At 33.6% G+C, this 17,514-nt stretch overlaps 3 protein-coding genes and 1 pseudogene across 4 annotated transcripts; 1 reads left to right on the top strand and 3 right to left on the bottom strand.

Moving 5' to 3' along the window:
* Positions 1-548: 548 nt before the first annotated feature.
* Positions 549-3,706, top strand: LOC149495100 (WAT1-related protein At5g07050-like). The gene is made up of 8 exons (XM_089724511.1): positions 549-698; positions 1,878-2,113; positions 2,187-2,249; positions 2,360-2,476; positions 2,552-2,786; positions 2,932-3,090; positions 3,185-3,336; positions 3,426-3,706. The coding sequence occupies exons 1-8, from the start codon at positions 660-662 to the stop codon at positions 3,571-3,573; spliced, it is 1,149 nt and encodes a 382-aa protein (XP_089580637.1). The 5' UTR covers positions 549-659; the 3' UTR covers positions 3,574-3,706.
* LOC105632116 (transcription factor bHLH104) lies at positions 3,683-6,034 on the bottom strand. Its single transcript, XM_012214415.4, has 5 exons — positions 5,860-6,034; positions 5,507-5,590; positions 4,763-4,840; positions 4,327-4,489; positions 3,683-4,125 (listed from the first exon to the last, which is right to left on the bottom strand). The coding sequence occupies exons 1-5, from the start codon at positions 5,958-5,960 to the stop codon at positions 3,883-3,885; spliced, it is 669 nt and encodes a 222-aa protein (XP_012069805.1). The 5' UTR covers positions 5,961-6,034; the 3' UTR covers positions 3,683-3,882.
* Positions 6,035-6,609: 575 nt separating this feature from the next.
* Positions 6,610-10,356, bottom strand: LOC149495099 (electron transfer flavoprotein subunit beta, mitochondrial-like; annotated as a pseudogene). Its single transcript, XR_016321569.1, has 6 exons — positions 10,220-10,356; positions 9,675-9,757; positions 9,298-9,582; positions 9,090-9,170; positions 7,507-7,601; positions 6,610-6,962 (listed from the first exon to the last, which is right to left on the bottom strand). The product of XR_016321569.1 is annotated as an electron transfer flavoprotein subunit beta, mitochondrial-like (transcript).
* A 1,746-nt stretch (positions 10,357-12,102) lies between these two features.
* LOC149495098 (RING-H2 finger protein ATL16-like) lies at positions 12,103-13,529 on the bottom strand. The gene has a single exon (XM_089723688.1). It carries the CDS (start codon positions 13,211-13,213, stop codon positions 12,107-12,109), a length of 1,107 nt encoding a protein of 368 aa, XP_089579814.1. The 5' UTR covers positions 13,214-13,529; the 3' UTR covers positions 12,103-12,106.
* Between the last annotated feature and the right edge of the window lie 3,985 nt (positions 13,530-17,514).

Here is a 17,514-nt window from a genome sequence, read left to right as displayed (position 1 = left end):
TGCTTAATGCAAGAAAAAAGGAAATTCATCCCTAACTTTCATCGTCAGACAGATCAAAGTATGCTTATTCCCAACACCAAGTTAGTGGGTTGGTAGCCCACTTCTGACTTTGCCCTAGTAAATCGCTGGTATGTTAATTGGTGAAACTATTTCCGTTAAATTTATATAAATTATAAATTATTTTTAATTTAATATTAATTTCTTAAAAAATTATTAAATTGAAGTAATAATTATTGGTCCTATATAAAGGGTAAACGTGAAAAAAATAAATTTATTATCTCTGAAACCATGTAATAAGTATTTTGAAATAAACTATTTTCTAAAATGTGACAATCACCGTGAAATAGAGATAGTATATGAAAATATGATATTGAAAAAAAAGGGATCTGATCGCTTTATTTTGCCCCAACACTAAATTAAAATATGGCATCCTCAAAAAAGAAACAAACCTAGAGAATTTGACAAATGATAGGCATGCATAATAGTCAGTGATGACTTATGTACACGCATGTCATTTATTTTTCTTACTACTTACACGTAACATAACAACTCCTTACAAATTATATGCATACAAGCTCTTCGGTGTAAAACCACTGACTAGCAGACGCTCATCTTCTTTAATCAATTTCTCTCATCTTCTTTTGGTTTCTCTTTGTTCTATGCGAAGATTGCCAAACGTGCTCGACATCCTCTACACTGTAAGTATGCAAATTTCACTTTTGTTGTGTGTTGAAATTTTTATTTTATTCATTCTAAAATGAGAGATGTTAGAACTTTTCATGTTACGATTATCCTACTGCTCTAGTCCAAGCTTCGTATACAGCAAGGAGGGGAAAAAAATTCGAAGGAGGAATATTATACATTCCCTGAAGAAACAAAGTGTTGTTTTAGCTTTTGCGATATATATGCCTCTATTCCATTTTCTAATGGCAGAATCATTCTGTGACGTTCTAATATATACTTTCAATCTGATATATAATAATTATAAGGACAACTCACGAATTGCCTGACTTTTAAAATCAAAGAGAAATAAATTCGAAGGTATAGTTATAAGAATTAGATGCTTTCTTTGTTCCAAGTTCTTGTAGATCACACATATAATATATATGAAATTTCTTCTAGAGTGTATATAAGGAAATAATTTTATCAAGTAGATTAATAATGCTCTTATGAAATCACAAATAAAGAATTACATTGCGGTCAGCTGCTACATATGAAAAAGAAAAGCATAAATTCCTTTACAGGATATATATTTTTTCCATTGATTAATCAAGTTATCCAAGTTTCCCAACTAGCTAGATCAAATGAGTGAAATTACAAATATTATATATTACTAATTATTTATATAAACGATAATTATACATTTAATATACTATTAATATAAATATATTAACAATTGCATTCTAATTTATGCATATTTATATTCAAAGAGTATATTGAGACTCCTTTGCCAAAAACATTCTTTCTTTTGAAATAGTTGCACTGAAAGCCAATTCCATAAACGGGAAGTTTACTTTGGTATGCAAAATTGGTTTTCGAAATCTCAACCAAAGGGCCTATGACTATAATTAAGGTGGTACAAATATGACAAGCAATTAATGTAAGATGCTTAATTTCTTCTACCTTTTCTCTATGTCCTCTATGCAATAGTGGCTGATGAGTGGTGATGGTGACATTAATCTCATGGAATATAAACAGAAAATTTTTGCTGCATAAAATATTTCTTTCCATTTTCTTTCCCATATCTGGTAAACATTCAACAATAAAAGAATATGATATTCTGGGAACATGATGCTAACAACAACATGCTACAAGAATAAACACCCATTTTTGTTTTTCTCAAAAATTTATCAATTATCTTCTATATGAATGGGCAGGTTGTGCTCCTGAAGGGAAAGAACCAGAATTTTGATATGGATTTCAAGTCTATTGCTGACCTTTACACAAGGTTTAAGCCACACCTGCTTATGGTTCTCGCACAGATTGGCTATACTTTTCTCTACTTTATCACTGAAGCTTCTTTTAAACATGGAATGAATCCTCATGTCTACATTACTTATAGACATATTGTTGCTGGTGTAGTAATGCTTCCTTTTGCCTATTTTCTTGAAAGGTAATAGTTCATGCAAATTTTATTTTATGTTATTTTACGATTCTCATATCTATACTTAACTCTTCTCCTGCAGAAAACAAAGGCCGAAGCTAACATTAGCTCTATTTTTGGAAATATTCATCCTCTCTCTCCTGGGGTAAGAGCATATGTTGATTTATATAATTTAATTAATGAATGCATCTGGATAATTAAGAAAATAAAATTTGAAAAAATACAATATTTATAGCGTTTTTTGAATGTTTACAGCGTGGGTTTGACTCTGAACATGTATTTTGCAAGCCTGAAATACACCTCTCCGACATTTCTTGCATCAATGGTTAACACCATAGCTTCCTTGACTTTTGTAATTGCGGTTGTATTAAGGTTAGTTAACTTTATTCCATAATTCTAAGGATACATGCATATATGTCCAACTATTGTTAAATTAATGCTATGCAGGCTGGAGAGTCTTAATCTTCGAAATCTTCGTGGGATAGCGAAAGTTCTAGGAACTTCAATTTCCTTGGCAGGTGTAATGATTATGACATTATATAAAGGTCCTGTGATGAAAAATCTTTGGGATCCTATAATCCATATTGGTGGAAAAACTGCAAGCAATCAAGAGAGCTGGTTAAAGGGTTCAATTCTTACTGTTGCTAGCTGCATGTCATGGTCTATATGGTATATTATGCAGGTTAAGCTTTACACTTTACTTTTATTTTATCAGAATGTGCTGCACTTAACTAAACAGAAAGAACAGAAACTATGGCATTTCGTATCAACAAATAAAACAGATAAAATTTATTCTGATATATAAATTTTTGACAATTATCTTTTAGGCATTTACCCTAAAAAAGTATCCTGCTCAACTATCGCTGACTACGTGGATGAGCTTTGTTGGGGCTGCACAGTCAGCTTTCTTTACCGTTATTGTACAACATAAAAAAGCTGCTTGGACAATTGGGTTCAATATCGATTTCTGGTCTGCTGTATACGGTGTAAGTACAGAAAGCCCAATGTTTTATTTTGGATTAATTAATCATCGACGGCACTAATTCTTGAATTCAATTAATTGAATTATTTATATGGCAGGGAATTGTGGTATCAGGTTTAATAGTTTATGTTCAGCTGTTTTGCACAGAAGCAAGAGGACCAGTTTTTGTAACCATGTTCAATCCCCTTTCAACAATATTAGTGGCAATTTTAGCATATTTTGTTCTTGGTGAAAAACTATACCTCGGCAGGTAATTTGGAATTGAAATAACTGAATATACAGTTATATGCGTATAAATAAAAGCATTAAAATGTTCAAAATGTTTTGCGGCTTGTACAGCATATTGGGAGCTGCTGTTGTAATTGTAGGATTATATTTGCTGTTATGGGGCAAGGAAGGTGACCAACAACAAATTCATAGCAAATCACAAGATCAATCTTACGATGAGGAAGAAGAGAGCAAGAAATGCAAAGTTGCTTCAGTTTGAAGTAAAGTGAAACTTGGCGAACCTTGGGGAGATATTGTTACCATATGTATACTTCCTTTGAAACATGAGAATAGAAATTTCTTCAAAGATCAATCATCAACAGCGTACATAAATAATTAACTTGCTTTTATCATTTCCATCGAACTATATTTTTTGCCAATCCCAACAATGCATTAGTCATAGTAAACTGTCAAAGTCGGGCAGTGAAAAATGCAGTCATATTTACATTTGAACAGGAAAAAATCATTGGACTATTTTGGGAGAAAAAGAAAAAACATCTAATGGCGATATTAATGAACAAAACAAAAATTATGCAGCAGGAGGCCAGAACTCATGGTCACGGGATGTATCGCAGGCAGCAGGAGGCAATTGCCACATTGGTATCAGACCATAACTTGGAAAGACTGCCATCTTATTCACCCCAGTATGATAGGTTGCTGGATGGGCTGGCATGAATCCATGAGGAACAGCCATAACCTTCAATTGCTGCTCCATCCTTTCTTTATCTGCCTTCAGCGTGAGTTTCTCTTCACGAAGTTCATTCTTTTCAGCCTGTTACGAGGCAACAAAATTTAAAAAACTGGCACCCAAAAGAAAGAACTAGAGTAGTCCAATCCGAAACATAGTAAGGAATTCCAGGCTTTAACCTATACTAATTTACACAGCCTAATTTATAATATCCCCATGTCACCGAAAGACTGCTAATGAAAAACCAGTTGGCATTGCACTTCATTATGATTTCAAAATTACTACCTTCAGACTTTTTATTTCTTCTAGAAGCTTTTGATTTGTTTCTTTGAGCTCCTGAGCTTCAGTTTTCAGTTGATTCAGAACTCTAATAGCGTCATCAAGTATGGCTGGTTTGTCAGTTCTCGCGGGTCTGCCAGGTTCTAAAACAGAGCTCAAATCATGAAACCTGCAATCATGGTAAAACCATCCTGTCTTTTATTTCTACAATTTAAATGCGAAAAAATGAGTTCAGAGCTCCAAAATAGCATCACATGATTAGCATCCTATTCAATAAATTGCAAATATAAAATTCTTATTACCTTGCTAAAAACTCACTCCAAATTCTTGGGACAAATTACAATTTTCTGCATTAGTTGCCTTCATTTGTGTATTTTAGCTCAAAATGGTTTATTCTTAAGCAAACAAAGCCATGATGTATTGTAACACAACAGAAGCATACCTGTCATTTAATCTTTCCCTCCGTAACTTTTCTCGGCAAGCTTTGGTCACCGGTTTGCTGCAAGAATCGCTGCGTCCCCTGTATATCAATATTAAGAGAGAAATTATTATGAAAACCGACTAGCAGAATAACGTGAGAATGTAGTTTTATTTACCAGCAAAGGAAATTTTTCTTAAGATTAGACTAGCACATTTAGTAACTAAAAAACCTCTTAAATGCCGCATGACACTTCGAATTTTATTATTCCTAGGATTACAGAAGCAACTTTAGTTGAAAGAAAAGATGTGAGAAACCACAAATTATAAGTATTTGGTACATGAGACTTCATCCTTTTCCCCTTACTGTTTCTAACTAGGAAGGAGCAAATTCAAACAAGTCTTAATTGCAAAATTGCAACAATTTCAAAAGCGTGATTCAATTATATGAAGGAATACTTCAGAAGTTCATTGGTGAAGACAGACAACCAATAGAAACATATTAGATATCGGAACATAAAGCCTTATGATTCAACAGGTAAATCAGAATAGGTATAATTCATGCTCCATGTACAGCACATAAATTAAGCAGTCCCAAAACCCTATGCATACTTCATCCCCAGTCAAAGCACAATTATTAGAACATCTACTATGGCTATGAAATTCTTAATCCCTAACAAATAATATTCTTCAGCAACAGGAGCAAAGTAATTAAATTGAAATAAAAAAAACTAGTAGCGTAAATTATAGGGAAATGAAAAAATAATACCTCTTGCGCGAGAATTGTTTTGCTTCAGATACAGTACCAGAAGAAGAAAAATCAATATCCACGCCGCCACCGGCGCTGTCGCCACTGCAATTATCAACGATTGGATCAATTTTCATAAAATTCATGTCCCAACTAGTATTTTAAAAGCACAAAAGAGACGATTCCTATATATCTTTACAAACTTATGACATGATAAATTTCTCGACTTTCTGATACTTCAATTTGGGAAAGCAAAAAACCTAATGAAATCAAAATAAAAGTAAATACTAAGTGAAACAACATCGATTTATTAATTTAAGGGCAGAAAAATCAACGATAAATAGATACCCTAAATCAGCTGAAAAAACAAATACCTTTGATTATTATGCCATAAGAAATCAGAAGACGTTGCGGTTTCGTCGATAAAGTTATAATCAAGAAAATCCCAGCAACAGCCGTCCTCTAACGAATCCATGGGCTAAGGTTGGTGGGAAATTGATCAATTCGATGGGTTTTAATTAAAAACCTAAAAAAAAAAAAGAAAAGAAAAGAAAAGAAAGAAAGAAAGAGAGATAAGATGATTATTGGTTTTGAAAATTAAAATTTGGGGATGGACCGAAAAAGGCATGGTGAAAGAAAGGTCCAATACATTTAGAACACGTGTAAGGAATCAATCGTGATTGGGTTGCGCGCCGCCGCGTCAATTTTTTGCTTTGTTTTGAGGACCGAGTTAACTGATTAATTGTCTGCGCCAACCCACCATCACTGACTTTCACTTTTACCCTTTTCTTTTGCCACATATTTCCTCCGTTCTAAAATTTAATTTTCAATTTTTTTCATATTATTTCTTATTTTTCCATTAGTATATCTTTAAAGATCTTAATTAATTATCTTTAATTTTTGTTCCATTATCTAATAAATTCAACCAATGATTATTATAAACCGGGATTGTAAGAGAGTGAAAAGAAAAAAAAATATATTTTTAAAAATACAAATGAGACTATTATTTTAGAACACTAAGAGATTTTAATTTGAATCGAAGGGATATCAAGTTACTAACACAAGCTCATGCTATTGCATTTTTAACCCAGCAATAAATCATAAACATTTGCGAACATACATAATTCATTCAACTGATTTGAATTTATTCAATTTGTGAAGTTAGCATTCGGAGCTTAGCTATCCACTGTTCATAACCCTCAAATAATTAGCAGAGAGGATTTCATCGATAAATTAGCCATATTATTGAACAATCAAATGACACGAGCTTCATTTCTAAGCTTGTCAATCAATCATCCACAGAAGAAACAATAACCCCAGCTTTCTCTTGGGTGGATCTGTAACTTCAACGATCTCTAGATCGGATTTAATTTCCACTTTTAACTCCTCCGGCGTGTATTTTTTGATGACCTTCGATTTTGCTTTCATGATGTTTGGCAGCGTTGCATACCTTGGTTGATTCAGTCTCAGATCAGTGCTGCACGAGGAGATAAACTTGAATGCATCAAATATGACATCTATACACAATATACATGCAAACACGGCTGAAATGCAAAACGCCGACCATTCTCTTTTTCTCATATTTGGATCTAAAAAGAGTCGTTCATCGAAGTTAATAAAGGAATTCAGTCACCAGAGATCATCTCTCTGACTGCATGAAGTCGATTGGCTTTGTATTTACTGCCATAAGATGTTTTAGTAGCACACAATATGATGATTACAGCAGCCTGCTTGAAGAAAAATAAGCTACTGAAAGACAAAAACAAAATGCATTTTCTTTAGCAATTAATTTATCTTGGAATTATTATATGACTGAGAATGATTTTAATATTTCATCTAGCATCTTAGAGGTTGTATTTATTGGATAATAGGATAAGTTCAGTGATGAAATTACAGTACTATCATGTTTGAAACACCATAACAGTATGCAACTGAGGGGCGTATTTTCCAAAACTTGCCCAACCATATTAGCAAGTTCAAAACAACTGAATACAAACAGAAAATGAGAATCAAATACTTACGTGATTACTGCAGGCAAGTCTAAACACAAAGTCTCAAGACCGCCATCCACTTCTCTTTCTACTGTTGCTACTTGTTTCTCCTTGTCAAGTAAAACCTACTATCAAACAGCAATGTTATTGGAAAACAGAGAACAGAAGAGAGACGGAATCAAAGAATACATAGAAGTCATGAATGGGATAATAGTAGCCCCCTCGTACAAAAACCATCTAGCGACTAGCAACAACAGCCAAAGCATACACATACAAGCAAGATCCAGTTCTAAGACCAACTAGCCACCCCTTTAGCGTCAAACCTTAAGGAATGGACTCAAAACATATTTGAATTCTTATGAAAACAACAGAGAATTAAACACAACCAAAATTAAAAATAATCATTTGAATGCACAAAATATTGTTCCTATTTCCTACACCAATTCAAGGCTTGATGTAAATGCATATTAGAAGGTAAGTGAATGTGAAACAATATTATAGTCAGTACTCGCCATGGTTTGGCAAAATGTAAAATGAACTTTCCTCTAGAGTCCACCATAGAAGTTACTGCCCCTTCACGAAAATAATATGGAATCATTCAGCAACCATTAGCACTGACAAGTTTAAACCGTCTCAGTAGTGTGAAACAGTTGAGCGAAACCTAAGATCCTTCACCAGCCTAGTTTTAAGATACAATTCCAAGGTCAGCAACTGGCCATCCAGTTGCAGCAGAATCTTGAAGCCCCTAGTATTTACATTCTAAATCCACAATATCTAACATTATGCGATAACAATGACAAACTCGAGTCCAAATCCGAAACTTAGTAATATTCTTAATAGACATAAATTGATGTTTCATAATCCTTATGTTTCAACTGTCAACATAATAAGCATCATACCACCCAGTTGACCAGTTTCCTCTAAAAAGAAAATGATGAGAGATATGCTTCAAAATCTTGTGTCATCCCTATAGTCTCTTCTCAACTGTTTCCTACTTATAAGGTTCCCTCTGAATTATAATATATATCACTGGATGTTGAGATTTTCAGTACTCATTCACAAAATCAAACAGCACCACAAACTTCAATGTGCATTCAATTCATCAAACTTGTTGGTTTCCTTTTATTATGTTGTGCATGTACGTCATTGACATAACCAGTCTTCTCCAAGAAGGATTTACACTATACAGAACATTTTTCAAAAGTATGTAAGAGCTGCATTATACTGGAAACATTTGGCATTATTGCCTGCCTCTTTTTAGCAGGGATGCTTGTGAACATACACTAACTAAAGCATAGCATTAATGCCCGCTCACTTTGCTCAACGGCATTGGCAATGCTATCACCCATTCCCAACTAATAGCTCCAAAATACAGTTGATACATTAATTCTTACTAACAAGTGACTAATTGGAAATCATAGAAAAACAGCTCCGGAAAATCAAATTTGCCACAACAGCATACCTTAAAGGTTAACCCTTTCTTTTACAGCCAACCGATAGAAACATACAACTATATCAAAGAAACAAGAGACACAAGAAAAATAAAATAGAACCTAACAGAGGAGGCTCCTATTCAAGAGTGCCAATTGAATGATGGCATACATCTGGCTAACCTTTGAAGCAAATGTCCCTTGAGGCCAACCAAGCAACCCCGCAACCATTTGCCCTGTTTGATTGCAATCATCATCAATGGCCTAAACCAAAAACCCACCTATTAGATAACAAGTAAAGCTCCAAAATAACTCCAACAAAAAACAAAAATTAATTAAATTTCTCAAGAACTTAGATAATAAGAAAATAAAATTCAATACATTAACCAACCTGCTTTCCCATAATAATCAGCCCGGGTTTCTCGACCTCCACAAGAGCCTTCAAAAGCTTAGCCACAGTAAGCGGATACAAAGCACTAGTAGATTCCACATGAATCCCTCTATCCGCTCCCATGGCTAGACCCGTCCGCAGCGTATCAACGCACTGCGCGGAGCCCATGCTCACTGCGACAACCTCAGATGCCAATCGCGCCTCCTTGATTCGAAGCGCCTCTTCCAAAGCTATCTCGCAAAATGGATTCATTGACATCTTAACATTCTGGGTCTCCACTCCGCTCTAAACCAATAAAATAAATTAGAAAACATAATCAAGCATCTAAAGTAAGTGTAAGTTTCTGGAGTTTGATGAAGATGGTTATGGTGATTTACCTTATCAGGTTTGACTCTGATCTTCACGGCGTAATCGATAACTCGCTTTACGGCCACCAAAATCTTCATAGTTGCTGTCTGAACTGGACAGAGAGAGCGAAAACTTAAAACTGGCGAAAGCTAAAGAACTAAAAACGATTTGGATAAAATAAAACAACTTTTAAACTTAAAATTTACGTGTTAAATTAGTTTTGGATCAATAAAATATTTTATAAAACTATAAAGGCAAATTATCCAAATCTTTTAATTTGAAAGCTTATCCGAATACTTTTATTGAAAATGGTAAACCCTTTATGCTGTAATTTAGAAAAGGAACGTGTAATTGTGTATATTACAAGCCAATAAGACAATAAGTTATGAGTTTATAGATTTTTATTAAATTCAGACTAAAAAATAAATAAAAAAACAAAATCTAATACGTGTAAACAATAGCATGTTGGTTTTAATTCTATAAAAAATAAAATTAAGATTGAACTGCTGAAATACAGTTGCTAAGATAATTTCAGAACTATCGTTTTTAATTTGATTCCGGTTGGAAACGCAACTATAATCATATGCCTGCGTGTGGGCTTTAGACATGGGACATTGCTTCCCAACCGGTCACTGAAAGAATAGCCCTTGAAGAACTCAGCACTCCTGAGAAGCAACTAAATAATCCTATACTTGTTTGTCTCTTCCTTAAAAAGAAAGTCGATAAGGGCTACTAATACTCGCATGGATCTGAGTGCTTATTGCTTCCTTGCTTACTGATGGCGTGGCATTTTATGCAGTAATGTTATTGTTATTTGCATCCAATCGTTGGATAAAATGGGCTTACATTAGATGTTGGCCCTTTGATCGTGGGCCTGAGCTAAGTCCATCTAAAGACACTTCGAGTAATAAAGGTCACAGTCCGTCCGGAGATCTGAGTCAAACTCTTTTTCCTTTTTTAATTCATCCAACGCTGAATACGTGAAAATAAATAATAGTGTGAATTCATTTGACTCACTTAATCAGTGAAACTCATAGTTGAAAAAACAGAGTCTTTTCTTATTTGAGATTATTCGCTATTAATATTAAATTTAAATTTAATATGTTATATTGAAAATTTTAAATATTAATCACTGAAATGCCTACTTCAAAAAAATATAATTTAATTTTAAATTTTTTTAATCTATTTTATATTTGGTGAAGAAGAAGAAGCGGAGGAGGAATTGACTGATTTATTTCTCGAAAAAGACGGAGGAGGGCAATGGAGACCAATGGGGTCCCTAATGCATGCCACAGAGAAGGCTTGCACTATCGTTGCCGCCCATACATAAAAGCACATGGCTGAACAAAAGTTTTACGTCATCGGATCATACATACATAACACAGACACAGATGATAGATGCAAGACTTGTTATTGTAATATTTTCAAAGTCAGAATCTGTTGATAATAAACCAAGAATTCAAAATCCACCAGACAACAACAAACTGAAAACCAATTTAGTGCCTATCTAGTGTAGTTATATTGTCAAACGCATCGGAAACCAATGTGTGGCCCTTCCTACATAAATGTCCACATATTTTTGTTACCTCGAAGTAGCTGCATCTTTCATTGTCCTTGGGTTGGACTCGACCAAAAATAATAAATGACCATTTCCCATTGTTTCATTACTGTAGTTCTGACCAAAGGTGGAATTCTAATCTTCAAAGTTTGAGCTAAGCTCGAGTTCGATTTAAAACAAAAAGAAAATATAATTTAAAACCGAACATTTATCATTGGGCGACAAATCTGATAATTTTGATTGACAGATTAGCCGATGGTTCTTACAGGCTGGAGCGGAAGTTGATGAGTTAGTAAAACTGTAAAAGAAGCATCACCAACCATGACCAGAAAATATACAGTTATCTACTTTCATCCTTCACCATTATTGGTAGAGGAAGTTGGTGGATATTGGCATCATTATACTAGTTGAAAAGGACCTTTCACTCTATATCTGCCCTCCTAAATCAAAGAAAAGGTGGCTCCTTTGTTACCCTTTTTCTTCTCTTTGAATTTCTTTTTGTAAATTTTCCCTCTTTTTGTACCTCCTAAATCAACAGATGGGACCTCTCTCTACTTTTTCAAATTTTGTTTCATTCTTTAGCAAAAAAAGAACAAAAAGAAAATAGTAGAAAAATTTTTAATTTTTTTTTTCAGATTAACCACTTGAATCAATCCAAATTAAAAAATGAAAAAGGAAATGGTAATATCAGCCTACCATAATCATAGTAATAATGACTAATTTAGTAATGAAGAACAGACAGGGCCAGGCCAAAAAGAAAAACCAAGAATCAAATAAAAATTAGAATTTTAGATTTCAATTGAATATTTTCTGTCACAATAAATCCTACTCCTTTAATAAACACAGCTAAAATCACTATATCCTTTGAAAAAGAAAGAAGAATTAATCTAAACCTTTTGAGCCTTAAGGCTCCAAATAAACAGGTAAAACAGCACTTCTTGATCCTCCTCTGCCATGACCAAAAGAAAAGAAGTTTCTTCTTGGTCTTCCATTAACATTACTACTACAACCTTGATCATTAGGACTAACCTCGCCTACTAATTGCCAGCTCTGCTTCTGAGAAATTTCTTGAATTGCTAAATAAAGCTGCCGATCTGCCGATGAGTCCATTGAAAAAGATCTTCTAATGGGTTGAATTGCAAATTGATCATCTTTCCCTCTAATATCAATACATTCATCGCCCATACTTGTTACCTTATTAAATTTCCTTGACTTCTTCTGAGCCGTTGATCCTCCTCCTCCTCTCTGCTCCAATTTCCTCCTCGGAGAAGGGGTACTAATTGACCGGACCGATAACTCTCCTGAATTCATCAACTTTTCCTGTGCTGCAAGCAAAGTTTGATCTGTGGAATTATGATTATTACTTCCCAATTCAATAACAACATAATCTTCATCTCCACCAATCAAACTTCCGCTATAAGGATTTGGATCTTGTGGCGAAGAGCTTGGCGCTATAACATGATCAAATGGGAATCTTGAATTAGTAGCAGGATTGCTTGAAATGCTATTTCTACAAAGTGGGCAATTTGCATTGTTTTGAAGCCAAATATCAATACAATCAATGTGAAAAACATGGCTGCAATTTGGTATTATTCTTAACTTCTCATCTTCTTGAAACTCATTCAAGCAAACCGCACATTCGCTAACTGGATTCTTATAATGGCTTTCCTTCTTGAACTTGAATATCGGGATTGACCTTATTATTGACTCGTCGAGTCCACGATTCTCCACTGCTGGAGGATAACCCATTAATGGGTCTTCATTATTTCTGTTTCTTGATAAAGAAAATCGCCTCAGAAGATCTATGCGGTGCCAGTTGAGGCAGCATTTGATTACGAAGATATAATAGCTAACAAGCAAAAAAGCGGTAGCTAAAATTCCTATTATTGCAACAGCTATAATAGGAAAACTTGTATCTGAAGAATGTAAGCTATTACGAGGTCCAAAGATTGAGTCAGTAGAAGGACTTGTAATTGGAGGAAGAAGAGATTGTTTGCTTTCAAGATCCATGAAACTGGTGGAATCTTCTAGATCTTGATTATAATTCACTGAACATCCAAAATAATGAAGTCCCGCAAGAAACAGAATATGAGAAAATATTAATGGTGAGAACTGAGGACAACCAACAAAGAAAGATTTGAAATTAAGGAGACAAGTGTAGAATCAAGAAAGATGTGAGAACGTGGAGAAGAGGGAAAACCCAGGTGGGGTAAATGAAGGAGATGCGTAAATGGAGACATGAAAGGTTTGAAATTCAATGAAAATGAGCTTTTAAACAATTCTTTAAAGCAGAGAAGGAGGAAAAAGAAAATAAAATAAAAACTCTGAACTAAAGACTACGTAGTTGGTGAATTTTCCTTCGGTTTTAGTAGCAACAGCGTATAAAAATGAAGAGGGATTGCTAGGATGGGCGGCTGTCCAGCATGGATGATAGGCAGCTTTGCTTTAGTTAGGGGACCAATACACAGCAGCTAACCACTCATTAGGAACAATGTTTCTGTTGTTACGATACTATTAATCTTGATTGATTTAAAGTCTTAACTAACTACACAATTTTCCTTTTTTTAATTTCATTTTTTTGTTGGACAGAAATCTTTAAGCTACAGTTATCAGAATTTAAAATCTTATTTCATTATAATATATACTTAAGAGCCATCGGATTAATAATTTAAGAATCAAAATGAATCAGATAATCAAGATTACGTAAAATTATTTACCATTACTAATTAATATTAATTCTATTATTATATTGAGTATATTGCACCAGTAAATGCTATTATGAGAAGCTGAAGTAATTTATTCTAAGTATATAAAAATAGAAAGTAGAGACAAGTTTAATTAAAATTGATGAATGTGAAAATGATAGGGAGCATGGGGTTTTTCCAAATGGTAATGATTCAAAAAGACTTGACTTTTCATACACTCGTTCATTTTATTTTCAATCATAAAAGAGATTTAATATTTATAATTTTTTAATACCCACATGGAAGCCAACATCACTATGACTTGCCATGGATTAATTGGTTCATAATTAGACAGAATTGAGATTAATTAATTAACTTCCATTAATTGCAAATATAAACAGACAACGTGTATATATCTAAGTTTGCATTCACACCTAAAATTATGTAAAATTGAAAAAAATATAATAATCAATGGACCTCCCTCCACTCCAATTTGAAATGCCATACGAAGAATCATCATATATAATATCAAATGAGAAATCAACGTTTAAAGGGAAAATAATGTTGTGGTGGGTCCAAATAGGATAGCCTCTTTGTCCAAAAAGAGACTGCCATAACATAAGAAAGAAAGAAAGTCAAAACCGTAGAAATCTAATAGAAATAGAAGAAGAGGACACAATTAAAGGCAGAACCGACACTTCCCATGCTTGCGTGTTGACAACTTATACCAAAGACAAAAGCCAAACCAAAAATTAATCTTATTTCTTTCGTTTTTTTAATTAAAAATTATATAATTTTTTTAAAAAAAAGTTGCATTCCACGGTCAAATCTTTGCAGCCTCTCTCTCTGCCAATGGCAATCCAAGATTGAAAGAAACTTAATTCGCTTTCCTAGATCGGTATGACTTTCTGAATGTTCTTTTTTTTTTTTTAATTTATAAAAAGAAAGAAATATTTGCCTTGCTAAACAAGCTCATCAGAGTAGCTAAAGGTGGAAATATGAGTCGTCTTCTTGGTTGGTTGGTTTGTCCTTTGAAAGTTTTAATCATGTCTTCGGTTTTCTTTCTTGTTTCTGGGTGTATGTGGACTACTCATTTCATCGCAATCTTGCTATAAAATTTCACTTGTTTGTTTAACAAACATTCCTTCCTTTTTTTTTTCTAATCCCTCCTTAATTCTCTTTTTGATTAATTAATTAAAATATAGTATATTTATTTGGTCTCTCTATTCCACAAGTTATTCTATGTTTGTTAATGGATAATAAACATCACACTCAAAACTCTGAATATCTCAAGTCTTATCGTTATCTTGTCACATAAAGACTTTCTCTTCTTAATTACTACTATGTTTACATTAGATTCAAATATTGTCTTAAATATTAAGTGACAGCTCTACTCCAGTTCATAATTTCCACAATGATAGGTAACCTATATTCCCCGCTTCCAAAACGACAACGTCTAACTTGATCTGCAAGTCAGTTGACTTGGAAGTGGGAAGTATACACCGGTAAACGAACCTTGTCCTAATCTGTAAACCTGAAATAAAAAAACTAAAGTCATATACTCCTCTCTATGTCCTAACTTATTTATTTATATTAACTGAGTAATCTTTCAAAGGTTAAAAGAGTTTATCTATACTAACTGAGTAATCTACATGGAAGAAAGAAATTAATAAATAAAATACTCTGACACATGGCAGGAGGCAACAGCTGTCCATAGTTAGTTTTACCTCTTGGAGGAGTTCCCCAGCTTGGAAAGATTAATTGGAAAATAAAATACTCCAGTACTAACGTGTTTCATAACAAAATTAAATGGAAAAAAAAAAAAAAATTGTTTTTCCAAGGACGGAAATTTCATGCATAGATTGTGGGATCATGGAAATTACAAGCCATAAGATGGATCAAAACACGTGGGTTCTGACGTTGAAAGGCTTTCAGTCACGTGAATGCAAATAGTAAAATTTTGCCAGGGACATGAATCAGGTTCAGGCAGTTGCTATTTTTATCTTTTCAGGTTAGTTTCTCTTCGAGTGATTATATATATATGTGGGTCTTAAGAGTCCGGTCTTCTACGTTTACCAGCTAGGTATGGGATTGCATGTGGTGTCACGTGCCATGCAAGACATTGATTTTTCTCGGGTCAATTTTATTGCAACTGGTCAACTCGATCGGTCAAAAGTTGAGCAATTGAGAATGAACTGAAGATCCATCTTTGATTTTTCACTATTAAGGTGCACTGTTTAAGCTTTGACGGACTTTAAACTAGTTTTCTATTATCAGAGTTTTATGCGTTCAATTATTGATTAGTTACAGTTTTACTCTTCTTGCTATCATCTACACATTACCAACTGGGTTTGCTTGTAACTCGTTATTTGTATGTAACTATTGCATGATCTTGGACTAATCATAAATCATTTAAATATATTATTACCAAAATTTTAAAAAATAACTTAAATGATAAGATATGCCTAAATTTACCATATGATTTCAGCAAAATCAAGTGACGAATACTCTGAATAATAATATAAATATTGTATACAAAATGGGCCATACTCGGACGTAGGCAAGTGTTTTCCTGCTTTAGTAGAACTTTTGTTTTGACAAATGCGTAAGTGGGCCAAATGACTTGTTTCAGCATGCATCGCCAAACACGGCCCAATGTGTAGGAGGTCTGGGCTGGGCCTTAAAAATCGCTTCAATTCAACCGCTAATTACCGGCAGGCAGTAACTTTTGCAATTTTTATTTATTGGTTTTCTTCTTTCCCTTCTTCTTTGAAAATTCACCCTAAGAGATTAACAGAAAGCTACCCTAATTATCGTCACTAATCAAGCACTCCTTTTCCCTTTTTTTTTTTTTTTTTTTTTTTTTGGGTAAAATCAGACGTTATAAACTATAGAAAGTCTAGAATAGACTATGCTTAAAACATCATCAACATCATTGAAAATCTAATTGTACATATCATACGAATACCCATTCAAAAATGTCCCTAAAAAAATTACTTCCGCTTTGTTTATGAATCGGTCTGTACTTCTATTCATTTCCAATATGAATGATTGAATAATTCCGACCACATTTTTTATTAAAAAAATGTTTGGAATAAATGATATTATGAGTATCGTTTCATGGGAGAAAATAATAAAAAATGGCACATAACTGATGATTATACAAAAAGTTATATTTTCACGTTCTTAACCTTCAAAATATGAACAAACACTTGCATTGGTTTGTCTAGTAACTTCCAAATATTGTTGATTTCACCAACAATGTCGTTTCCAACATTAAAAACATGTTATTTCAAAATATTAACTTACATTTTCAATTTGGAATATTAAGTTTCAATTTTTTTTTTTTTTGACTTGTTTTATTATAAATTTGACAAATAAATATCATAACTGAGATTCTTATAAACGATAAAAGAATTATTTAAATCATTGCGAAGATAATAACATTGTCACGACCCGATTCCATGGGCCGGACCGGCACTAGGGCCCAGGTAAGCTTAAGGCCCCCGAGACCCGTAGTAAGCCTGAAACACTAAAAATTTATTATCTCAATATAATTTTAAACATTCAGCCCATATTATTATGAAAGATAAACCTCAATATTTTATTATTTCTCGGCCCAAGTTT

This window comes from Jatropha curcas, chromosome 7, assembly GCF_041381405.1.
Source record: "Jatropha curcas cultivar XTBG-Jc1 chromosome 7, XTBG_Jcur_1.0, whole genome shotgun sequence".
Taxonomy (NCBI): Eukaryota; Viridiplantae; Streptophyta; class Magnoliopsida; order Malpighiales; family Euphorbiaceae; genus Jatropha; species Jatropha curcas.
This window is presented reverse-complemented; position numbering and strand designations above follow the sequence as displayed.